A 22203-nucleotide genomic window follows, 5' to 3' on the forward strand; every position below is an offset into this window, starting at 1 on the left:
GGCGATAATTTTATTTCAGTCAAAATTGTTTACGAGTTGTTTAGGAAAACTGGTGTTATATTCGAACATTTGACTTCAGTGATCTGCCTGGGAACCGTGTCTTAATGATCAGTCCACTGCGGGACTTATATATACCAGGAAATAGGAATATTTGGAATAAAATTCAGAGTAAAAGGATTCGACCAGCAGCCTCTACACTAAAGTTATTTATTCTTATTTCTGCTCCCTTTTAAGGTGTTTACTTAACAGTTTGTTGAGCGCTTTTATCTTACCTCTTATAAAATTTGAATTCCAAAGAAAACTAAAACGATCATAGAAGACAAGTAAGCTAAAAGTGTAAAAATATTTTCGCACAATCTTTGGAAATTGATTTTAAACCAATAATTTATTTTTACCATATAAATGTGCTTTCAGTTTGGATTTTTAAATTAAAGAATTCAATTAAAATAGAAATGCATTTTTTTTAAAAATAGTATCTACCTATTTCAGGGTGCACAATCTTTTTTAAATTCACGGCTACTTGTATTGTTGGTTGACTAATGAAAGGTCGCATACTCGAGTATTTAGGCATGTTGACGACATTTATTGTAATTTTTATATAAATAATATTGTTTTTGGCACTAAATTCTTCACATGAGTTGACTTAGTTACATATTTGCATATTATTTGGCTGCCTCTTTTGCTTGATCTGTTGAATGTGCCTTGTGAATGAATACATTTAACTGAATTGTAATTGTCCTGTTAATGTTAATTTGTGTGGAAGTTCTGTTGTTTGTTCTGTTGAATGTGCCTTTTGAATGAATCGTAACTGGTGTGAAAGCCCTTGTGCCTGTTCTGCTCGATGTTCCTTGTAGATGAATTGTTGAAGTTGAATTATTATTACCCCAATGAATTTATTTGCTTGTTTATGCAATTATGTAAACACGTCAATTAAATCCAACGAAATTAGTTTTAAGCGTTTTCAATTTATTATTAAATTTAATATATTATTATTTCGAGTAGCCGTTTTAATTTAAAATGTCATACTTACTGTTTGATTACTTTTAAGGAGGAGTCTGTAGTAAAAGGTATGTGTACAAAAATTGTATATGGATATCATCAGATTGAAAAACTTATTTATTTATTATTTTTTTTTTAGGTGGATTCTGCACTTGTTATTTTTGAGCTAGTTTTAGTTTCAAATTTATTATAAATGTTCTCCTTTCTTTTGAAATGATAAATAAGTAATTTGTTATTCTGTAACAAAGTAAACAAGAAATTTACTAAGGTAGAAATTATTAATATAAGAGATAAAAATTGAACAAGGACCTTGATCTTTTGTTTATTTATTTTCTTAATAAATTTGCGTTTATTGTGTAATACTTAAATTTTGTTAATCTGAAATGTTCTGAGCATTGTCATTTCTCAGAATTCCGATTGCTATTTTTAATAGAAATTTTATCTTTAATTCTTTGTTTTGTAACTTTTATGCTAAGATATTAAGTTTGCAATGTTCATTCTAGACCAATGTTTCTTAACCTTTTTGGTATAATGGACCCTTTTTGAAATTTTTTAAGAAGTCACAGACCACCCCCTGTAAAAAAAATTATTGCAAAAACCATCAATTATTTTTACTTTACTTTATTTTCAATAGACGCCCGGTGGCTGAGCGGTAGCGCTTCGCGCTGTCGTGCCACAGGTCCTTGGTTCGATCCTTGGGCCGGGCAAGGCCGACTCAGCCTTTCATCCCTTCAGTGGGTCGATAAAATGAGTACCAAGCATGCTTGGGAACTAACACTGGGGGTTCCGCGTTCAGCTGACCACCTGACCGGAACATATGCTCCTGCACCCCAGAGCCCAAGGTCAAGAAAACTGAGATGGGCACAGTCGGCCTTGGCCCTCTTAATGGGCTGTCGCGCCACTGAGTTAGTTAGTTTTTTATTTTCAATTGAAATAAAATTCGAAGGCTATTTTGTGTTTTTAAAAATGTTAAACTTTTATATGGTTTGCGAATGTGACTCCTCATATTGTGGAGGATATCTGGCATATCTAAGAGAAAAGAGCAAAGGGACAGCTCATAAAAAATGAGGGGTCGATAGAGGATTATAAAAATAGCAAATCGGATGTAAACAGGGGATTGCCCCGGATGGTTCAAACGGGAAGCCGGTTGGTGCAGAATGTTAAAAATATGACAAGGATATTAGAGGGTCCGCACTGAATTTGGGGTATCTCAATCACCTAGTTTCAAATATGTATGTATTTTCATCTTTTAGAAAAAAAAAGATCAATGTTATTTAAATATTATTAATCCCATCGTCTTAAAAGTAGTCGGCGTACCCCCAAAATATGACTCATGGACCCCTAGGGGGTCCATGAACCACAGGTTAAGAAACCCTGTTCTAGACCTCAAAACTACTCTAGTTTGTTTTCCGTCTGGAGTCCACATGACAGCAACAGTTCTTTTGTCTCCAGTCATTATTTCTAAAATAATAAATACAAGTAGTATTCAAATTAATTTAAAGACAACTGCTAACTAAAAGCAGTGCAGCAAATTTGAAATACCAGTTTCTTCTAAATGATTATAAAATCTCTAAAATTTCCTTTTTCTAGAATGTTATATAAATGACTTGAGAATTGGTATGAAATTTACATTTTTATAAAATCCTCGGATTGTTATTTTCATGTTGGTAACTGTGCCTATTTATGCACTTAATTTAAAATATTTTTTCTTTCCAGATGACAAAAATATTGAACATCTTTTTGGAGGTTGAGATTACAAATATAAAAAAATTGATGGTGGTATCACTGGTAGTCAAAAACAAAACAGATTATCTGATTTGATGGTTAGTTATTATTTTAACTACCTTTCTATTTTTAAAATTTTCTACCTTTGCATTGCATTTAAAAAAAAAATTTTTTTTCTTCAAAATACACAAACTTAAATGATTTAATATAATGTCTACTTTATTACACATTGCTAACCTTTTTACATTTCTTTTTTAATGCAATAATGTATCACTTTATTTAACATTAATTTTATGAATTGTTTATCATTTTAATGCAGTATTGTTTCATGTATTTATAGTTATTTAAAGTATTCATTTTGAAACTGATATATAAGTTTCAAGTTTATTTGTGAAAATTAAAAATAATATTATCCTCAGAACTATAAGTAAGACAAATCTTGTTTAATAGAGTAGCACTTAAATAGAGTAGCAGATAGCTCTTAGGGAACAGTTTTAGTAGTCATTTTTGTTATTGTCAGTTGTTGGATGTCAAATTTTTGTGGCATGGTTTGTTACTCTAATTCATGTATTAACAATTTTAAAAAAATTACATAATATTACTTGTATTCCTAGCTGAAAAAATGCTATTTGTTTGCAATAAAGAGTGTTCTAAAAGTCACCCAATCTTTGAGTTTTATGTCATTTGATTAATAAAATGTGGATATTGAAAATAAAATGCCAGTGTTGTGGATTTCTGGAAGTTCTGGGTTTAGACTATTAAAATTTCAAACGCGCTATCACACATGCAATTCTAAGTTGTTTTTTTGTTGGTTTTTTTTTTTAAATCACAATTTTTGGTTTAAAACTTGTGTTTTCAATCAAAATTATTTCCTGCTTGAATTATGGAACACACTGTAGTAAAACAGTATTACTCTTGTAATAGCAATAAAATCTGCATAAATGTGTAGCTGACTAGAAGCATATCTGCTATACTTTAAATTCCAGAGATTTTAAATTTTCTCTCCTTTTTAATTGTGTTTAGTTCTGAAAACTAAAGCTCTTTTGTTAGTTGCAGTGATAGGGAGCGAACGGATCGGAGTTCATCAAGCGGTGGCTGTGATCGAGGTCCTGGACTCGAAGCTCTCCTGGTAATATAGGGATGACCGCTAGCACGTTCTATGGGTGTTGTACCTAACCTCTTGCAGCAACATGCTTCGAACACATCTGATCATCAGTCTTCACCACAGCATGGGCTTCAAGACTCAACAATATCAGATGAGGTATTACTTGTGATTTTTATAACTGTTAGTTACTAAAATTGTAGTAAGACTTAATTATTGTGAACGAGTTTTTTTTTTTTTTTTTTTGCACTTTTAGCTTTTTTAAGATAACTGTGTGTGAAACCATCACAGTGAAAGCTATCAAAAACCTTAAGAATTGCTTTTATGTATTGGTATAACATTAATATTGATATTTTAAGTAGCTAAACTTATGAGAAAAAGTGTATTGAAAAATTCCTCTTTTGTTACAGTTAAGAATTCAAATTATATAAAACAAAATTTTCACCATTATTATGCACTATTATCTAAAATAACCAGTGTATATAAATAAACTTTAAGTATTGACCATAGTATAATAAACAAAAGTTCTTCTGAAAACTCTTTTTATAAAATTACTGACCAAAATTTATATTTTAACACAGATTTTTTAAATTAAAGTAAGAGTTAATTTTGAACTATAATCTCAATTTAAACATAATTGTTAACTATATTACTATATTTAAATGTGTATATATTTTAAACTTTAAAATGCATGCATGAGTTAATATTTAATATAATATATATATGGTAACTAATAAAATTCTTGCTGTCTTTGCTTTGCTATTGAGTGAAAAGTAAATTAGTGTGTAAAGTGGACAAAAATCCTGTCAGTTCAGAGTAGGAATATTAGTTGTTATAAAAGCAGGTACACCATACACTGCTTATCACTAGCTGCATGAGAACTCCGAATATGTCAAGTGTCAGGGGGTAGTGCTGTGAATAAGCATACTGTATGGCATTGGTTTAAAAAATTAAGGTCTATTTAGAAGAAATTTGGGTCCATTAACAAACCCTTAACAAACTATTTTAACTTAAAAGTGGACCCTTCACAGATTTGTTTATATTCACTATTGTTTAGCTAATCGAATGAACCTTTCCCAGGAAGCGGGGGGGGGGGGGAAAGACAAATGCAAAGGAACTAAGTATAGACTAACCAAATATTTGTGTGTTGCATTTCTAATTTAGTGGCAGCAATAGGTGTTTATTTTTGAAAATTTAATTTGTTTTTATTATTATTTTACAGTGTTGAGCATAATCTTGTATCCATTTACAATTTAAAAACTCATTGTAAAGGATTTTTGCAATAACAGGACCCTATTTGCACAAATTCACAAAAGCAGGACCCTGGTTGAAAGAATGTGACTTAACATTTATTTTTTATTCACAAATTACGATTAATTTTTTCACAATTTTACAAAAACGGACCTTTCACAAAATGTCTGAACAGACCCCTGGAAACATCTAGTTATGTTTTGTTACTTGATACATTTATTGCACTTAAAATATTCTTATTTGTTTTTAAAGCATAATATTTTTTTTTCCTTCTGTTTCCCCATTTCTTTAATGTCACCCCTGCAAAATATTAGTTAGAATTAAGAAATTCGTTTTTTCCTATTGTGACTTGTATAACTGGCTCATTCAATATATATTTTAACTAAGATATTCTGGTGACTGAAACATTAATAATTTTTAAAGTTAATTATCAGAAAATATATTAGATTCAGATTCAGATAGATTCAGAAATTATCAGAAAATATACATGTGCTATTAATATGTGATTTTTTTTAAAAAATAAAATATTCGCTTAAATTTTATGTGTTTCTATTTGAGAGAGTTATGCTTTTTAAGTAGGAATTATGATAATTTTTTTTGTTTGTTTTTAGAATTTATAAATAACATATTTTAAATGGAACAACATAATGTAATATTCTAGTTTTAAGTCTCATTAAAATTTTTGTGTATGGTTATCTTTTTTAATAGTAATTAGTTATGTTATTGGAAAGAGAAATTACCAAGTTTTTAGCATTCACTATAACATATGTAACTACATATACATTCATTACATAACTTTTGCTGAAAATATTTAGTTTTTATTTTAACTGAAATGAAAAGTAATATTACTTATGTATAAATTTGACTTTTGCTTTAAATATTCTAAAGAAATCAGTATAATAAAAGTATCTTAATTTTTATTGCAGATATATCAGGAAGTAAGTGTTAAAATTTTTTTTTATATGTTATTGCAATTGCACTAAATGTTAAAATAAAATCACCACTTTTTTTAAAATAAGTATTGGCTTTGTTTGTTGTGCTAATTTTAAATAATACAGCATGAATTAATATTTATAGTTTCTTGATGCTTGCTTTTTATATTGCTTTATTGTCTGTTTACCTCTTAGTTTTATTTTTCTAATTGAATAACTTTATTCTTTTATGTAACAGTATAGGCAAGCTGTTGGAAAGGCCCCTCCTCAACTACAACACAAACAGCGCTCTTTTCTCACATTTGGGTTCGGTGATGGTACTGGTCCCTTTCCATCTCCAAGGAGAGAGAGCCATGTTAGTGTCAATGTTACACCAACATCGCACGAGTCATCTGATGACACTCCAGAAATAAGAAAGTACGATTCAACTCTGATCAAAAGTTTATATCCAAATTACCTGATTTAGTTTTAGTGCTAGATTAGTGATAAAATTAGGTGTGAGTTTTTAAAAAAAAAAACGTGATACATTTAGAACAAGACTGAATACATTATAGCCCTTTATATTGACTTACGTTTGTATGTACTTGCATATTTTAACTGCTGGCTTTTTTACAAAGAAAAAGACTATAATTGTTTTAAAAATTTTTGGATGGCATTGTTTTGTATATTTTAAAAACTAGGCTTTTAACCATTAATATTTTTCATATAGATTTTATGAGTTTAACTTCGTTAATAATTTCATTATTATTTTCATTAATAGTTATCAAATTAAATTGTTTTATTTTAAAATATGATTGTTATTTCAACCTTCTTAAATAAATGAGTTCACTTACAACTAAATAATTTCACTTCAAACAGAGGATCTTGCCTTTTCAAGGTAATTCACCAGGCGATGATCGTTTCTGCTGCTCGCAAAGGAAATCAAAATAAATAAATAAAAAACTGTAAAAACATGCCATTTGTTTGAAAGTCAAGCATTCAATAGTGAAATATTTTTTTTAATAATTTTAAAGTCTTTGATGGTGTTTATTTTTAGTGTGAAAAGTAAACAGTAAGCCTTACATTATTAATTTATTAATAAATTATCACTCATTATTATTGCAACACGATGTTTAAATGTTTTATTGTGTATCCTTCTAAGTTTTCTCGTGGGTAACGAACAAGGACATTAAATTTTTAATATGGCATAATAAAATTATAAATTATTTTGTAGAAAAAAATTAATTAGTAATTTGCTGATATTAATTGGAATTAAAGCAGGTTAACATTTATTAAAATAGATTAAAAGCTAGTTTAAATTCATTGCATTGTGTAATTTACTTATTTATTTGTTTGTGCCACTAACTGTGACTTAAGCATTAGGTGGAATTTTTACATTGCTGATAGCAATATTTTATCACACTGTTGCTTGGAATTATCATTTTTTATATTAATTTCTTTTTGAACTTAATTTTGTAGCTAAAATTTACTTTATTGTTTTTTTAATATAAACTGTTGTTACTTAGGAGTAAATCTGCTGATTGGTACAGAGAATGGACTCATGCTTCTTGACCGTAGTGATCAAGGTAAGGGGTACCAGTTAATATCGAGGAGAAAATTTCGGCAAATTGAAGTCCTAGATGGCCAAAATATTCTTGTCACAGTGTCTGGCGAAAAGTGTAGAGTATGCGTATATTACCTCTCATGGCTGAGGAGCAAAATATTAAGAACTGATGGAGTGAGTATTAGTTAGTGTATTATCAGTTTAACACATATTCAAGTTCAGGATTGTTTTTTATATATTCCTTACAGTTATATTTTAGTTATTAATGAATTATTTTTTATTAGCTTATAGGGAAACTGAAATAGCTTTTAATGCATGTTTTATGATTCAGCTTTTGATTTTAATCAATGTAATTAATTTTTATTTGATTTCATTTATTTTTTATTATTAACGGTAACCAAATATACTTTTAAGCTTATTATGAGTAAATCATTAAATTTCAGATTTCAATATTAAATACAAATTCGTTTTCATCTCTCCCAAACTTTTTTTTTGTCCTAGTTAGAGAAGAAGTTATAAAAGTTTTAAAAACCCATTTTCTTATAGGGAGCTGCAGCAAGACTTGTCTTTTAATAATATACAGTGCCTGTCACTTAATAAAGCATCATTCGTTCTTAGGAAGTTTGATTGTATTAAGTGGCTAATTTTATTAACTGGTATTCTACATTTAAATAAATAAAAAAGGTTTCAATATTAAACTTTACAAATACTACAGTGGCTAAATTAATTTCTGTATTTTTGTTTAATTTTAATGGTTTTAATTTAAATGTCATATATTATTGAAAAAATAGCTTCAATTTTTTTTAAACGATTTTGTTATTTTATAAGCAGCATTTTAAAGATTCAGCTCTTTTAAGGCTTGTAAAAGTTTTTATAACTTTTATTATTTCATTGAGAGTTAAATTGGAATTGATGTAAAATTTATCTTTGACATTCAGATCTTGAGAATATAGTTAGTTAACAAATTTAATTAAATGTACCCACTATTTTTATTGTGTCTAAATAAGATAAAAAAAGAGCACAGACTGGTTTTTATTTTACTCCTTTTTTCGATATTTTAGCACCACTTTTTTGTTTGATTTAATAAATGATGAATATTTTTTAAATGTGTTTATCTCATTAAACATTTTAGGAATTTAATTTATTTTTTAGTTTATTCTTTTAAATTTTGCTTCAGCTATTTTCTCAATAGTAAAGGTTAATGAGTCAGTGATTTAAACTGATATTGAATGATAACTGTATTCAATACTTTTTCTTAACTCATCAGCAGTTTTTGTTTACATTCCTTTACACTTCTCTTCCCCGTTTCATTCTTTTTTAAATATAAGTGCAGTTACTGCAGCTAAAAACCTGTTTTGTTATTTTCTCTATTGGTAAGTGTGATATTTTAAATATTTGTTTGCCTTATCTTATTGAAATTTTGCATAAATGCTCACTACATGCTGTTTGTCTATAGTATAGAGTTAGGACTAAGTTAACAAGTTATATTTTTTTATTTTATACCTATACCTAAATTGTTTTTTTTTTTTTTATTATTTAGATTTATTTAGGTCTAAAAAAACGTATTTTAGACCATTTTTACTAGTGGTTGCTATATTAGTGGTAAATTATTTAAAAGTTATTGTTATGCTTAATGAAAAGCCCCAAATTCATTACAAAAGCATTAAAGCCACACAAAAAAAAATTACTAAAATGAGTTTTTTTTTATTTAAGTTAATATTTTAAGAAGTTAATTTTTTATCCATTCTTTTTTTTATAGTTAATGAAAGCAATTTACTTAACAAAACTGTGATCATATTTTAGATTGAAAAAAGAAGTGGTTAGATAAATGTAGGAGATCTTCAATGTGCTATCCATTTTAAAATAGGTAAACAAGAATTTAATGCATAAGTGTTATGTTATCTAAATTTTGTATTTATGTCCATAAATTTATGTGTAGTGTTTATGCTTACAATTCAAAAGAAATACTAGATAAATATTTATTTGGTGCACATTAAAGTTAACACTGTATCAAAATTTTATTCAGCTATGCACTGCTTCTCAGTATGAATTAGCTTATCACAAATTTTAAAAAAAGAAAGAAGAAAACTGTTATTTACTATGCTTCGTAGCATACTTGTAGCTCTATTTTCTTCTATTCTCAAATTTTGTGTACATGCAGTCAAACATTGTTTAATGTCACCTCGAAGGGAGACAGAAAATTTGTTCATGCTGAAAGTAGTTCACATTATCAATTCAGAAATTATTTTTAAGAAAATCTTACAATACATGTTTTCTAACATCTATATCTGTTATTAATTTGCATTTTCTTGTCTTAAATCTCTATTATGAATTAGAAATGTATCGAATAGTCAAAAAGCCAAATATTTGGCCAAAGAAAATTGACCGAATAGCAACACTTTATTTTTTAAATTAAAAAACATGAATAAATAATTTTTATATTGGAATAAGTTTAGTCATTATTGAAAAATAATCGAAACTTAGCTGTATAATTGATATGGGGTAAAGGGGAAAAAGTTTTAATAGAAATGTTTAAGTTAGCAACGATAATTAGATACTAAGATAATTAGAAATATTTAAGATAAAGAAAAAACTAACTGCTATTGAAAAAAAAAAGCTAAAGTTGTAAAGGTGAATAAAAAAGAATATTCTCTTAATTCTTAAAACAAAACTTTAATGTTAAAAATAATATTTTCTGCAAAAAAAATTATGCATAAAACATTGAAAGAGGTAATGTCTATCAGAAACTTCTTAAAGAATGCAGCGCTATTATAAAAACGCATATAAAAAACAAAGATTATACACAAAAGCAGAATAGAAGAACTGAAAATGTATCGTAATTTTTGAAAGAAAATTTTAATGCTTAACATTTCAGTTTTCCAATTACTGTATTTTCAAGAAAAGTGAAGATTAAAGTCTAGTGTAAACCCTCCTAATTGCCTTGTCATAATAAAAGCGTCTGTAAAACTAGTCTTTTGTAGTTCAAAAAGCTTTTTGTAGTACAAAAAGCTTTTTGTTATATCCCCATTATAAATATGTAAGTTAATATATATTTGATTTCATATTTATTTATGTGTGAAACATATAATTATAATTGTACTATAATATATATCTAGTTTTTATTTCTGCTTTATATTAAATAATTTCTTTAAATCTCATAATAAATACAACCAATTACTTCAAAAAATAGAATAAAGTTATAAAGGAAGCTAAAAATATTTTAGTTCAGATGAATTTAATTAAAAAATGTTCTTACTTCAGGTGCTCTATCTTTTTTTTTTTTAAATCTGTTGAAGCAAATAAAAAATTACTAATGCTACTGGCTGTTTAGCAAATAGGTAAAATTAGAAGAATGTTTCTCACCTGTGCACTATTCTCCTATCTATTAGCATGGACAAAACCCGTTTTGCTATGTGGAGAAGACTGCAGGTTCAAAGCCAACTTTTTTTTGTGCAGAGCCATCAGTGGGTTAAAAGTAACTATTTGAGAAAAATTTATTCATTGCACAAATTAGAGAGGATTACTAACAAGATAATTGGTAATATCTTGTTTTGGTTTCTTATTGACACACGCTTTCCAAAAGTCTTCTAACTTATCAACTGTATCCAAAAAAAAAAAAAAAAATTCAAGCTTTCGTTTTTCATTACAAAAAAAAAATGAAAGTATTTGTTATGAAATGAAAGTATTCGTTAGTGAAATTTAAGAAAAATCTTTGCTCCACACATATTTATCTCTAGAAATGCAGTTCAGTAATATCAATTTCTTGGAACGAGAGTGGTGGAGAAATAACTATTCATATTGAACAAAGGATCAATATGGGTTTTTAAAGAAAGCATGCTTCTTTACTTTCACACTCATGAGGTAGAAGAAAACTCTTTTCACATCAGAGTACAAAAGGCTTGTTTCCTGTAATGCTCAACAACAATGCTCTCTCAACAGATTTAATTCATACACATTAATTTAATTGCTGTAATTAATAACTCGATAACAAAGCATTTAAAAAACTGTTATAGATGTAGAACTGTGAATGATTAGTTTTCTTACCTGTTCAAGGGGAACTGAATTTTTTGTTCACATTTAAAGTACATTTTTATCCAAGGGCAATGAAATTCAAGTACACCTTAAAAGATATTTCATGTTAAAAGTACTTTAAAGTATTATGTACGTATTCAATTTGGCAGGGAATAAAAAATTAGTTCATGTTAAACAGGGTGCATAACATTTTTAAAAAGTGCTTATTTTTTATTTGCGCTTTTTAAACGCCCTTAAAGGTGGTGGTTTTTAATTCGGGTTTGTAAAAAGTGCATAATTTTCTATATTTTAAAATGAAAATGTGAAAAATTAGTTCATGTTAAACAGGGTGCGTAACATTTTTAAAAAGTGCTTATTTTTTATTTGCGCTTTTTAAACGCCCTTAAAGGTGGTGGTTTTTTAATTCGGGTTTGTAAAAAGTGCATAATTTTCTATATTTTAAAATGAGATTTTTCTTTTATTTGCCTTGTCGATTCTCGTTCTAAATTACAAAAAAGGGCACGATTTTCACATTTTTCTACTTTATAGTAACTAGTTACTTTATCATGAACTAGTTACTTTATCATGATTGTGTAATTTTTTTAAAAATGTTCTTGAATTTTATTGATTGTGAATTTTATAAATTAATTTTGATTCTTTTGAATTTTATTATGTTTATAAAGTAAGAACTTTAAACAATAGAAAAAAAATATGTTTATTACTGCACAGATCCTAATTAGAGTGCTTAAAAAATATATAAAAGGTACTTATTTTTTGTTGAAAAATCTGGCTAAACACCCTGTTAAAAAAATTTATGTTAAGCATGTTCACGTTAACGAGGTACCACTGTGTATTTATAAGTGTGTTTTTTCTTTATAGAAAACAGCTTGCAGTGTTTATATTTAAACTATTCATTTTAATGACTCAAACAGTGATGAATTCTTGTAAAGTGTCTACTTTTGACAAAAGTATGATTACTTTGTTTAGTGATGTTAATATTTAAAATTTTATTTTGAATTTTATATTTACATCAATTCTAATATGTATAACCTTAAACGTAAATCCATTTCAAAGCATAACAAATATTATTTATAAACCTGTTTGTAGGTTTTTCATTAGACTACTTATCACGGCATTGTAATGATGATTAATTCTAATTAAGAGTCCAGTTCTTACCAGAATTTGATTTCTTTATTTTATAATTTTAAGAACTTTATGAGTAATATATCACTACTATACCAAAGAGTGACTGTTTTTATAATTTTTTCCCAGTCGAATTTGAAAGAATAAAGCTCCTTTTGATCGCCTTGAAAGAAAGCATAGAAATTTATTATTGGGCACCAATACCGTATCACAAATTCATGGCCTTCAAGTCTTTCGCAGACTTAGCTCACTGGTCCGCTCTAATAGATATGACGATTGAAGAGGGTGTTTGGCTCAAAGTATTGTACGGTTCTACTGAAGGTTTTCAGGCTCTAGATTTGGATTCTGGTGATGTCTACGATATTTATATACCCGCTCGTGTGAGTAAATAATTTTGATATCCTTCTGAGTTTTAATGAATTTTTTTGTAACTGATGCTTGAGTTTTCTGTGGTTTTCTCCCAAAATGATTGGTCACTCCCACTGTCACAACTGACTTTGGAATCGGTGCTGGTGTCGCTGTTTTCATACAAAGAGTTGTCTATTATGAAATCCTATGCATTTGTTATGCAGACAATCATGTTCAGGATAGATTGAACGCTAAAGATATACCTATGGAACGTGACTAGTGCAGTGACCAGTATGGATCATTACATTTTTCCATTTGAAAGGGGTAAAAACTAAATTTCTCCCATTCAACAAATTTTTACACCTTCAACTCTAAGCTGCATTCGATTTTCAGTAATGTTGAAAAGGAAAGGGTGGCTTATATTGCAATAAATATGGTATTTTAAAAATTGCAACTTTAGTAAACTTAAGAAAATAATAATCCAAAGAAACACAATGACTAATATGTTGGTTAAATAAAAAGAAGTTTTTTTTTCTGAGTTAATAACATATAATTGATTTAAGAGTAACAAAAGTTTTCTCTTTGCTTTATTTAGGACTTGTTTTATTTAGGACTTGTTTTATTGATGTTAAATTTAGTTCTCAAGCATGTAGTTATCAAGACATCATTGAATTGTGTGTTTTTTGTCTTTGTTTTCTTAGTAGTTTACCTTATTCTTTTTCTGATGTAACTAGAGTAAAAGTATAGTTAAGTGAGTAAAGTTTGTACTCTTTTTGTTAGAGTACTAGACTACATGCTATTTTTACCAGACTAATAGTTTTAACATAATATTTAGCCACAGGAATCTGTTTCTGTGTTCTTGAAGATCACTTTAGTTCATATCTTGACATTTTGTGGCTGATTGTCATGATGTACATAATAACGTGGAAGATATTTATTATAAATTATACGAAATTAGTCTTAAAAACTTACAATAAGTGGCATACTGCAACACAAATATTCCTCACTCTATGGTTTGTTTGAAAATTTGTGCATAGTTTAAAATTACAGGGTTATAAGAGATAAGTTGACACACATGCTCTACAACTTAATGCTTAGCAAAATATCAGTACCAGACTTTCAAATGAGTTTGAAAACTTCATTGCCTGTAATATAATAACAAACTTTCAAAGTGAAGATCTTTGCATTTAATGCAGAGTTGTATGCAGGTCACTGAATTTTATATGTATGCATGGCGCAGTTTACCTAATATTTTGCCCCATTCCTTATACAAGTATCTTTTTAGACGTGCCAAAATTTTGAGGTGTCACACAAATTCTTATCACCAAGATAAATCATAGAAAAAATTCATTGGAGTTAATTTCGTGGGATTTGATGACAATTTTCAATCTGTAAGAGATTCAAGGAAATGTAAATTTTATGCATAAAGTTTTGTATTTTATTTTTGCTGATAGTTTACACTTGAATAAATAAATTTTTATTTTACATAAAATTAACTTTTTTAAATCTTTTATTTAGTTTACTTCAAAGCTCTTTTCTTTAAATTAATTGATATTTTTACATTTTAAAAGCCTTATAGTCACTGTTAAACATTTTCTGCATCTATTTCCACTTCATTAAGCACCTTGATGATTTTTTAATTGAATAATAATATTTCCGTTGATCTTTTTCTTGCGCTCCTTTTGGATAGTTTCGCAATTGAGTATGTTTTAAGTATGAATACATTATTTAGCTTTTAGTAGGCTTCATGCGCTCTAATCCTAATTTTTGATGCAGATAAAACTATCATTGCTGCTTGCTTTTAATATATTTCTTCTCACATTCCTGAACTGGCCACTGCATTCTCCACATTTGACGTGCTTGCATTTCTTCATGTGGGGTCAAATATAAAACAAGTAACCTGTACAATCAATAGTTTTGAAGCATCTAAAGATCTGGTTGCCACTGAAAATGTGCTGACTGTTTTTGCTAATGTACACCAATTCATGCGCCACTTCTTTGAATCTTGTTGATACTCGCTCTATCAAGTAATTCTATAATTTAATTGTAAACTGGTTGCAAGCTATTAGGAACTGTTAATAAATCTGTTAATATTAGGAACTGTTAATAAATCTGTTAATATTATGAACTGTTAATAAATCTTTTATCTAACTTGTTTTTCAATTACTTGGGAGTAATACTGCATTACATGCTAGCACTTTTAACACTGCATTTGAGCATATATTGTACATTCCTGTACAAAATCAGTTTATTTAGGTCACCTTTAGCTGCCTTCACATTTTTGACGTATAGTTTTGAACCACCCGGTAATCTTATGACTTCCCCTAAATAAACGGATAATTTTCTGATCAAATGCTAGTTTTCTTACCAAAAAGTTATTCTTGATAGAGAACTTTGTGAATTAGCTAAAAATAAGCTTTAGTTCTTATATATAAAGAGCTGACTCAGTTATTCAATAATTTAAGCAACTTGGGGTGTAAATGTGTATCTTTTGACTGAAAAGTAATGAAATGTGGATTTTGAAGCAGAATAAGAATGGAAACTTTATTAAGTGTTGCAATTTATTTTGCCACATTTTTCTACTACAACCCTAATCTATACAATTGTGAAGCTATTTGTTGTAAAACTCTTTAAGTATAAACCTCTAATATAGATAGTTCAGCTTTAACCTTTTTCTGGGGGAAGGGGTGCCTGTGGGATGTGTTTTATTGTTTTATGCAACACTTTCTCATAAGGGTAGAGAATGTTTTCTACATTTCCCACCTACTTTCAAATATCAATTATAAGTTTGGGTATACATCTACTGTTTTCTTTCCTGCTTTTTTTGTAGTTAATTTAAATTTTGTAAAAAATATTTTTGTTTAAAAAAATATTTTAAAGTTATTTTTCAACGATAATTTCTTTATTGCTATTTTAATTTAACGAATAGCAATTTTGATTATACATAAAAATATCAAGTAATCATAGCCGTCAAAGTAAATTATCTCAAATTGAAATAAATATTGAAGTAAAATATTTTAAATAAACTCAAATAAATAATATTTTTTTGGTTTCTATTCTATTTTTGGTATAAATGTGGTGCTTATCGGTTTTTTAAACTTTTGATTTTAATTGTTGCAGACAAGAAGAAAATATTTTACTATGAATTTTAATAAAGATATTTATTTTGTAGGAAAAATTCATATATATATTTACATTTTTTAGCTGTAACTTCATTCATGATTTTGGCTATATAAGGATTTCAAAGATTGCGGATTTTGAAATTGTAATTTATAATACTGTATTTTTTATGCTTTATTTGTAATGAAATCATAAATGGTATTTTTTTTTCTTCCTAATCTTTTTTCTTTTGTGACAATTTTGGTGTTCCTCCCCTCTCATTATGCTAGATACAATTTAATTTTAAGTTACTTTTTATGAAGTCTAATAATATCTCGTTGGTTTATCTTCATAAGATCGAACTAAATTTTTAAGAACATTAAAATTTTATAAATCTATTACCTGAATTTAAAAAAAAAAAATTTCTATTATAGTTTCTACATAGTTTCTGTAAGATGCATTCATTTATGAAATTTGGTACAAAAAGAAAATGACATGATGTTTTGAATATGAATATTTTATATGAATCATTTGCAACTGAAGCACAATAATTGAAATATTCATGTATTACTTGTTGGGGAGCTATTTTAAAAGAAAATTCTTTGGAAATCAAAGCACATATTTGATTCGAACTAAGAGATTAGAGGAATAAGGCTCTGAGTGATATGTTATAAATAAATTTAGAAACTGGCTAAAGCATTTTTTGAGTTAGTGATTTAAATTACGATATATGCTATTTAGAAAATTAAATTAAATTAAAAATGTTGTATTAATTTTTTTCAATGATTAACCAAGTTATTGTAATAATAGTTTTTTTATGTATCACACAATTTATTTAATATAATATTGTAAATAAGATTAAGGGAATTTTATTTGATTAAATAATTTTCAATAGTAACGATCATTCTTACTGAGAAGAACAGATCAATCAAATTAGCCAGGAATTATAGTAGAATTATCTTCGTTTCCCCCTCTTGTTTTTATTGTTGTTATCATTAATAGTGAAAGCGTAAAACCGGCAAATAAAGTGGTAAAAACTATTTATCATTGATTGAAGTGACGTATTTTCATAAGTTGAAAAGATTTAACAATTCTAAGGATGAAAAATATATTCAAATAGTTATATTTGTAGTTAAATTGTCTTTTCGTGCATCAGAAATTATTTAAATTTCTTCTATTTTTACTCAGACTTATTGTAGAACAGAGACAAATTGTTGAAAATTTGTTTTAATATAAATATATTAAAAAACAGCTTGTAAAATTGTTTGATAGAAATTAAACGTGAAATGCTTAATAAACGTACTAAAATTGCAAATATTAATTGTAATGTATTAAATAGTTATTATTATAGGTACTGATAATTATAGCTATTAAAACTTTTGTATGTTATTGTAAACTAAGACTTGATTCTTTAAATTTTGCTTTTGCAGAAATTGTTGTGAATGAGGGATTGATATAACAGCAAAAAAGAAAGAGCTGTTTCTATTATTTTTTCCATTCATTAATTTTTTAAACATAAATGTACCTATAGGCATTGAAATATTATTTATTGAGATTCTGCATTGATAAACTTCAAAACAAAAAGATTGACAAAGTGTTACATGGTGCAAATGAATGAATGCTTGAAGGTGCATAAGTTATAATAACATAGGACAGGCTGATAATTTATCATAGAAAACGATATGTGAAATGTTATTTGTTTAATTTTTTATGCTGAATCTAATAAAACCACTGAAAAAGGATTTCTGCACTTATAAAGTGATACAAAAGCACAAGAGTCCCTCTCTGGTGGCCCTTGTATTATCCCTAAATACGATAGTCAAAGAAGTAGTGAACCGTGTTTAAGAAAAACAGTGGGAGTATAAAATTGTTTCATTCTCGTCACAATTTTTTACGAACAGAGACTACCTTTTACAATTTCCACCCCCAGTCGCAGAAAGACCTAGATGTCTTGTCGATCCCTCTTGAAAAAGTTCATAAATAAGTATGATATGATAAGCAGTTAATGTTGTAGTAAACAATACACAAAAATCATAAGGAAGTTTGGAATTGAAGTAGCTCCCTGATTAAATGTTTTCATGATTTGTATTTCATTGCAATTATGTTAAATAATCTGAAATGTTTGCTAGTCTGCATGTATGCATAGAGAATAATAAATGTCAGTTAATATATACTTTTTAAAATTCTGGTTTTAATATACAAAGTTCCTATATTTAATCCCTGTATTCTTGGGTTATTTAAGGTTTTATCAAATTTTATAAAATATAATTAAAATCTGTTTTATAATCAAAAATTGCATTCATAATGTTTTTTCTTCAAAAATTGTCTTTAAAAGCCTTAAAATACTAACATTAAACACTAAATTTTAAAGCATTCTGCTGCAGTAGTAACAAAGAACTTTTTTTAACAGGAAATTGAAACTAATTTGGAATACATGTGATTTTTCATATGAAATATATATTAAAATGAACTAATTTGGTTTTTAAATGTGTGTGACAATTAAAAAGAATTGTTAGTATCATTGAAACATTTATTGGGTCCTAAATTAGAAAGGCATTTATACAAGTATTTTTTTTTTATTATTATTATTCTATTTTTATATACTTGCTGCATCTTACACATTGGTATTGTATTATTGTTTTATTTTATATTTATTTATTTTTTGCTGGTGGGCCTTTTTTTACACAATATATTTTTTACTAGATTGTGCAGAATCTTTTTTTTTTATGTGTATGTTTTTTTATAGATATAATTAATTGTTTTGTAATTTTATGTCAGAATTTCTCTTGTTTTAAGTACCTATATATATATATATATATATATATATATATATATATATATATATATATATATATATATATATATATATATATATATATATATATATATATATATATAGTCTGCTCCTTTGTTTAGTTTATTTTAATCATTGTCCAAAGCATTTCAAAAGTTTTTAATGTTCATGTTTATATTTCTTTTAGTCTCAGGGCTGCATTACACCTCACACTATGTCACTCTTCCCAATTCCAAAGGCTTGCAACTTCTTCTTTGTTATGATAGTGAGTATAATTTCAATGCTTAAAATTTATAACTGAACATAAATTGTTTTACATTTGATTCCAGCTATTTACTGCTCATTTTAAGAATTTATCAAATTTTTTTAAGAAAAAAGTATTTTCTAACTGTATAAACTGTTATTGTTAGAGATTTAAAATTACTGATTATAGTTTTATTGTAATTATTACTAATCATATGTTGCATTATCAGTTTAAAAATGTACCCGAACAACTAGTTCTCGATTATTAAGAAGACTTTCTGTTTTCTATAATTTTTGTGTAGGTTAATTTGGTTAAAAATGATGGTTTTCTTAATTTTGATAATTTTTCACACAATGCGACAAAATGTGCTATGTTGAGCAGATACTAAAAAGTAACTGAATATTTAATATGTGTTTGAGTTTAATCTGTGCATTTTACATCACACATATTAAAGTTTAGTATTTCTGTCAAATATTTCGTTGTACATTAAATTATTCTGTGGAGTCTTCATTATTATAAAATCAGAACTTTTTGAGATTTGCAGTTTCATTCCTTTGAATGTATTGAATCTGCTGTCAGCACAGTTTCAACTGAAACCGAAGAAATGCAAGGCACTTTAGGAAAACTTGGGAAAGATCCCACCATTAAATTCTGTATGCATGCCACATTTGTAGTATTTCGGGCAACCTGTATAGAATAAGTTGTTTGTGATGAATTATGAAAGATTTTATTTTTTTAACAATGTTATATATATCTATGCATATTGAGCCATTAATATTAACATTAAATGTACTTATACAAATATACTTCTTACAAATATATGTAAATGTTCTTATTCTTGTTTTTAAAGTGACAATTTTTATGTTCAGACTATTTTTTAAAACAGATCAATTTTTAATAAAAGATGATTATTAACATACTCTTTCTTAAATATTTAATTAAAATAAAAAATTTCATAAAAAATTTAATGAACTGATAAAATTAAAATAAAACTATTTTTAATCTGCAATATATTAAAAAGATTAAATTGTTGTTGAGCTGTTTGTTTTGGATACAGCTAAAAAACATATGTAAGAAAATGAACATAGTTTGATATGTATGTTTTACAAAATTGGATATAGCTCAAAATAAGTGTTAAAAGTTTTACAAATGGGTGTTTAAAAAAGTAAATAAAGCTTAAAGTGTATATTTATAAGAATTGTCTCAGCATAATGATTCTTTTGCTTCTATGCTAATGCTTTAAGTTTCCATCATATTTTTGTATTATAGGCACATGTCCTATCACTGCACTAGGAATAATCCTTATGGATTAAGATTTTGGACTGCTAGGTTAAGTTGACTAGGATAGTTTGAAAAGTTGCAATTGTAACTTTTCAGATGATCTCAGATGATGAGTTAAAAAATAAAAACAAATATATTCTTCGAAAACCTTTTCATTTCTCAAAGCTAAAAGTCTGAGGTTCAGAAAATTATTTAACTATTTTCAGAATTTGTGAAAGTCTGTTGAAGAACTACTTATAATTAAAATTGCATATGCAGAGATGTATGCATTATGAAATTATTTTAGTTCCAGGTAATTCTTTTGAAAAATAATTATAACAGTAGTATAAAAATCTGAATTAAATGCTTGTTTTCTTCGACACTCACATTAAGTTGTTTAAATGCCTATCTTCCTTGAAATATTTTGTCCATTTTTTTTTAAATATCCATTTCGAGCTTTATTTTCTTTGCTAGAAAAATACAACCTGACTGTTGATCACGAAAAATAAGATTTCTCAAGATCCTTCTCTTTATTTAAGAATTACAACTTTGTTAAGAGTTGAACAGAAAAAGAGCTTTCTTTTTCAAACATCCTTAAAAATGTTAGTAGTTTATAATTAAACATCTTCTTTGCTTTCTAGCAATAAAAACATGCAAATACAAAGTATTACATAAATTAGTTTGATTCTTAAATGTTTTAAGATGTTTAAAAAATTTTTGCAGCATAACAGTTGGAATGGAAAATTTACTCAGAACATTCAAGAAGGTGTTGATAGTTTTTAATGTTTTACAAATTTTTTTAAATAATTATATTTTAAAGTGGTATTAACTATATTTAGTAATTGTCACAAGATCAGTGCTTGTTCTCACTTTAACGTTTTTGTTATATTTAAGGAACTCAACATACTTATCTTTTAAAACTTAAGGAATCTCCATTTTTTTAAAAATTTGCTATGTATTTTTCTTTCTCTTATCTTTTACTGTATTTTGAAATAACTTTTAAGATAATGATTTTTAGTAGAATTTTTTCCATCCTATTTTTTGAGTAGTTCTGTTTAGGTACTGAAATTATTTATTATGAGTTAAAATAAATTGTTTAGTTTTATTTCTAGATGAAGGAGTTTATGTAAATTCTTGTGGGAAAGTTAATAAAAATGTTGTTCTTCAGTGGGGAGAGATGCCAACATCTGTAGGTAAGAAATATTTTTTTCTTTTTGAATTTACCGTCATTTATCTATTCTGTTTGAAATAATTATCAAGTTTGAAATGTATAACAGTTTATTTACAATATTATTATAAATGTTATTATTATAAATGTTTATTTACAATACATATTATTATAGGAAATTGAAAGAATAATGGATTTAAATGTAACATTTTATTCAGTTATGATAGGAACAGTTACATATTATCCTGTATAATTATATTTCCAAATTTCAATCTTGAAAGCTATTTTAAAAATATTCTTTCAATTGTATTGTATTATCTGCAGAACAGTTTTAGCAGTGGGAAGTTAATGGCTATTTTATAAAGGTAAAAACATTGTAATAAAACTTGAACTGTTCTTGAGTTTTATGTTAATGTTTTAGGCAATTGTAGACAAATAATCTATTTAAATAATTTGATTTCTGCACAAATGCCTAAGTTATTAAGAAAAACATATTAATGATTTATAAAGAGGAGGATTAAATGAATTCTTAATCAATTGAAGGAAATATTTTTGCATGATAATACAGACGAAAAAGGAATGAA

At 26.9% G+C, this 22203-nt stretch overlaps 1 protein-coding gene across 13 annotated transcripts in view; it reads left to right on the forward strand.

Annotated features, from left to right (window-relative positions):
* Positions 1-349: 349 nt before the first annotated feature.
* LOC147806722 (serine/threonine-protein kinase mig-15-like) overlaps positions 350-22203 on the forward strand; it is a 145482-nt gene continuing 123628 nt past the window's right edge. For 6 of the 13 annotated variants that reach the window (XM_087167104.1, XM_087167107.1, XM_087167108.1 and 3 more), the window contains exons 1-5: positions 7556-7726; positions 9356-9419; positions 12836-13086; positions 19135-19212; positions 21564-21644. Coding sequence is in view for 7 of the 13 variants with exons in the window: in XM_087167103.1 (XP_087023229.1) it covers positions 3884-3985; positions 6004-6015; positions 6248-6426; positions 7515-7560 (339 nt within the window). In the remaining 6 variants the exon portion in view is untranslated. Of the gene's footprint in view, positions 1068-2715; positions 2823-3780; positions 3986-6003; positions 6016-6247; positions 6427-7514; positions 7727-9355; positions 9420-12835; positions 13087-19134; positions 19213-19637; positions 19845-21563; positions 21645-22203 lie in introns of those variants that run through there. The other 7 variants (XM_087167113.1, XM_087167114.1, XM_087167111.1 and 4 more) reach the window with 4 other exon arrangements.

The sequence above is a fragment of the Parasteatoda tepidariorum genome, chromosome 7, assembly GCF_982258835.1.
Source record: "Parasteatoda tepidariorum strain Cologne lab strain chromosome 7, Ptep-v5.0, whole genome shotgun sequence".
NCBI classification, from domain to species: domain Eukaryota; kingdom Metazoa; phylum Arthropoda; class Arachnida; order Araneae; family Theridiidae; genus Parasteatoda; species Parasteatoda tepidariorum.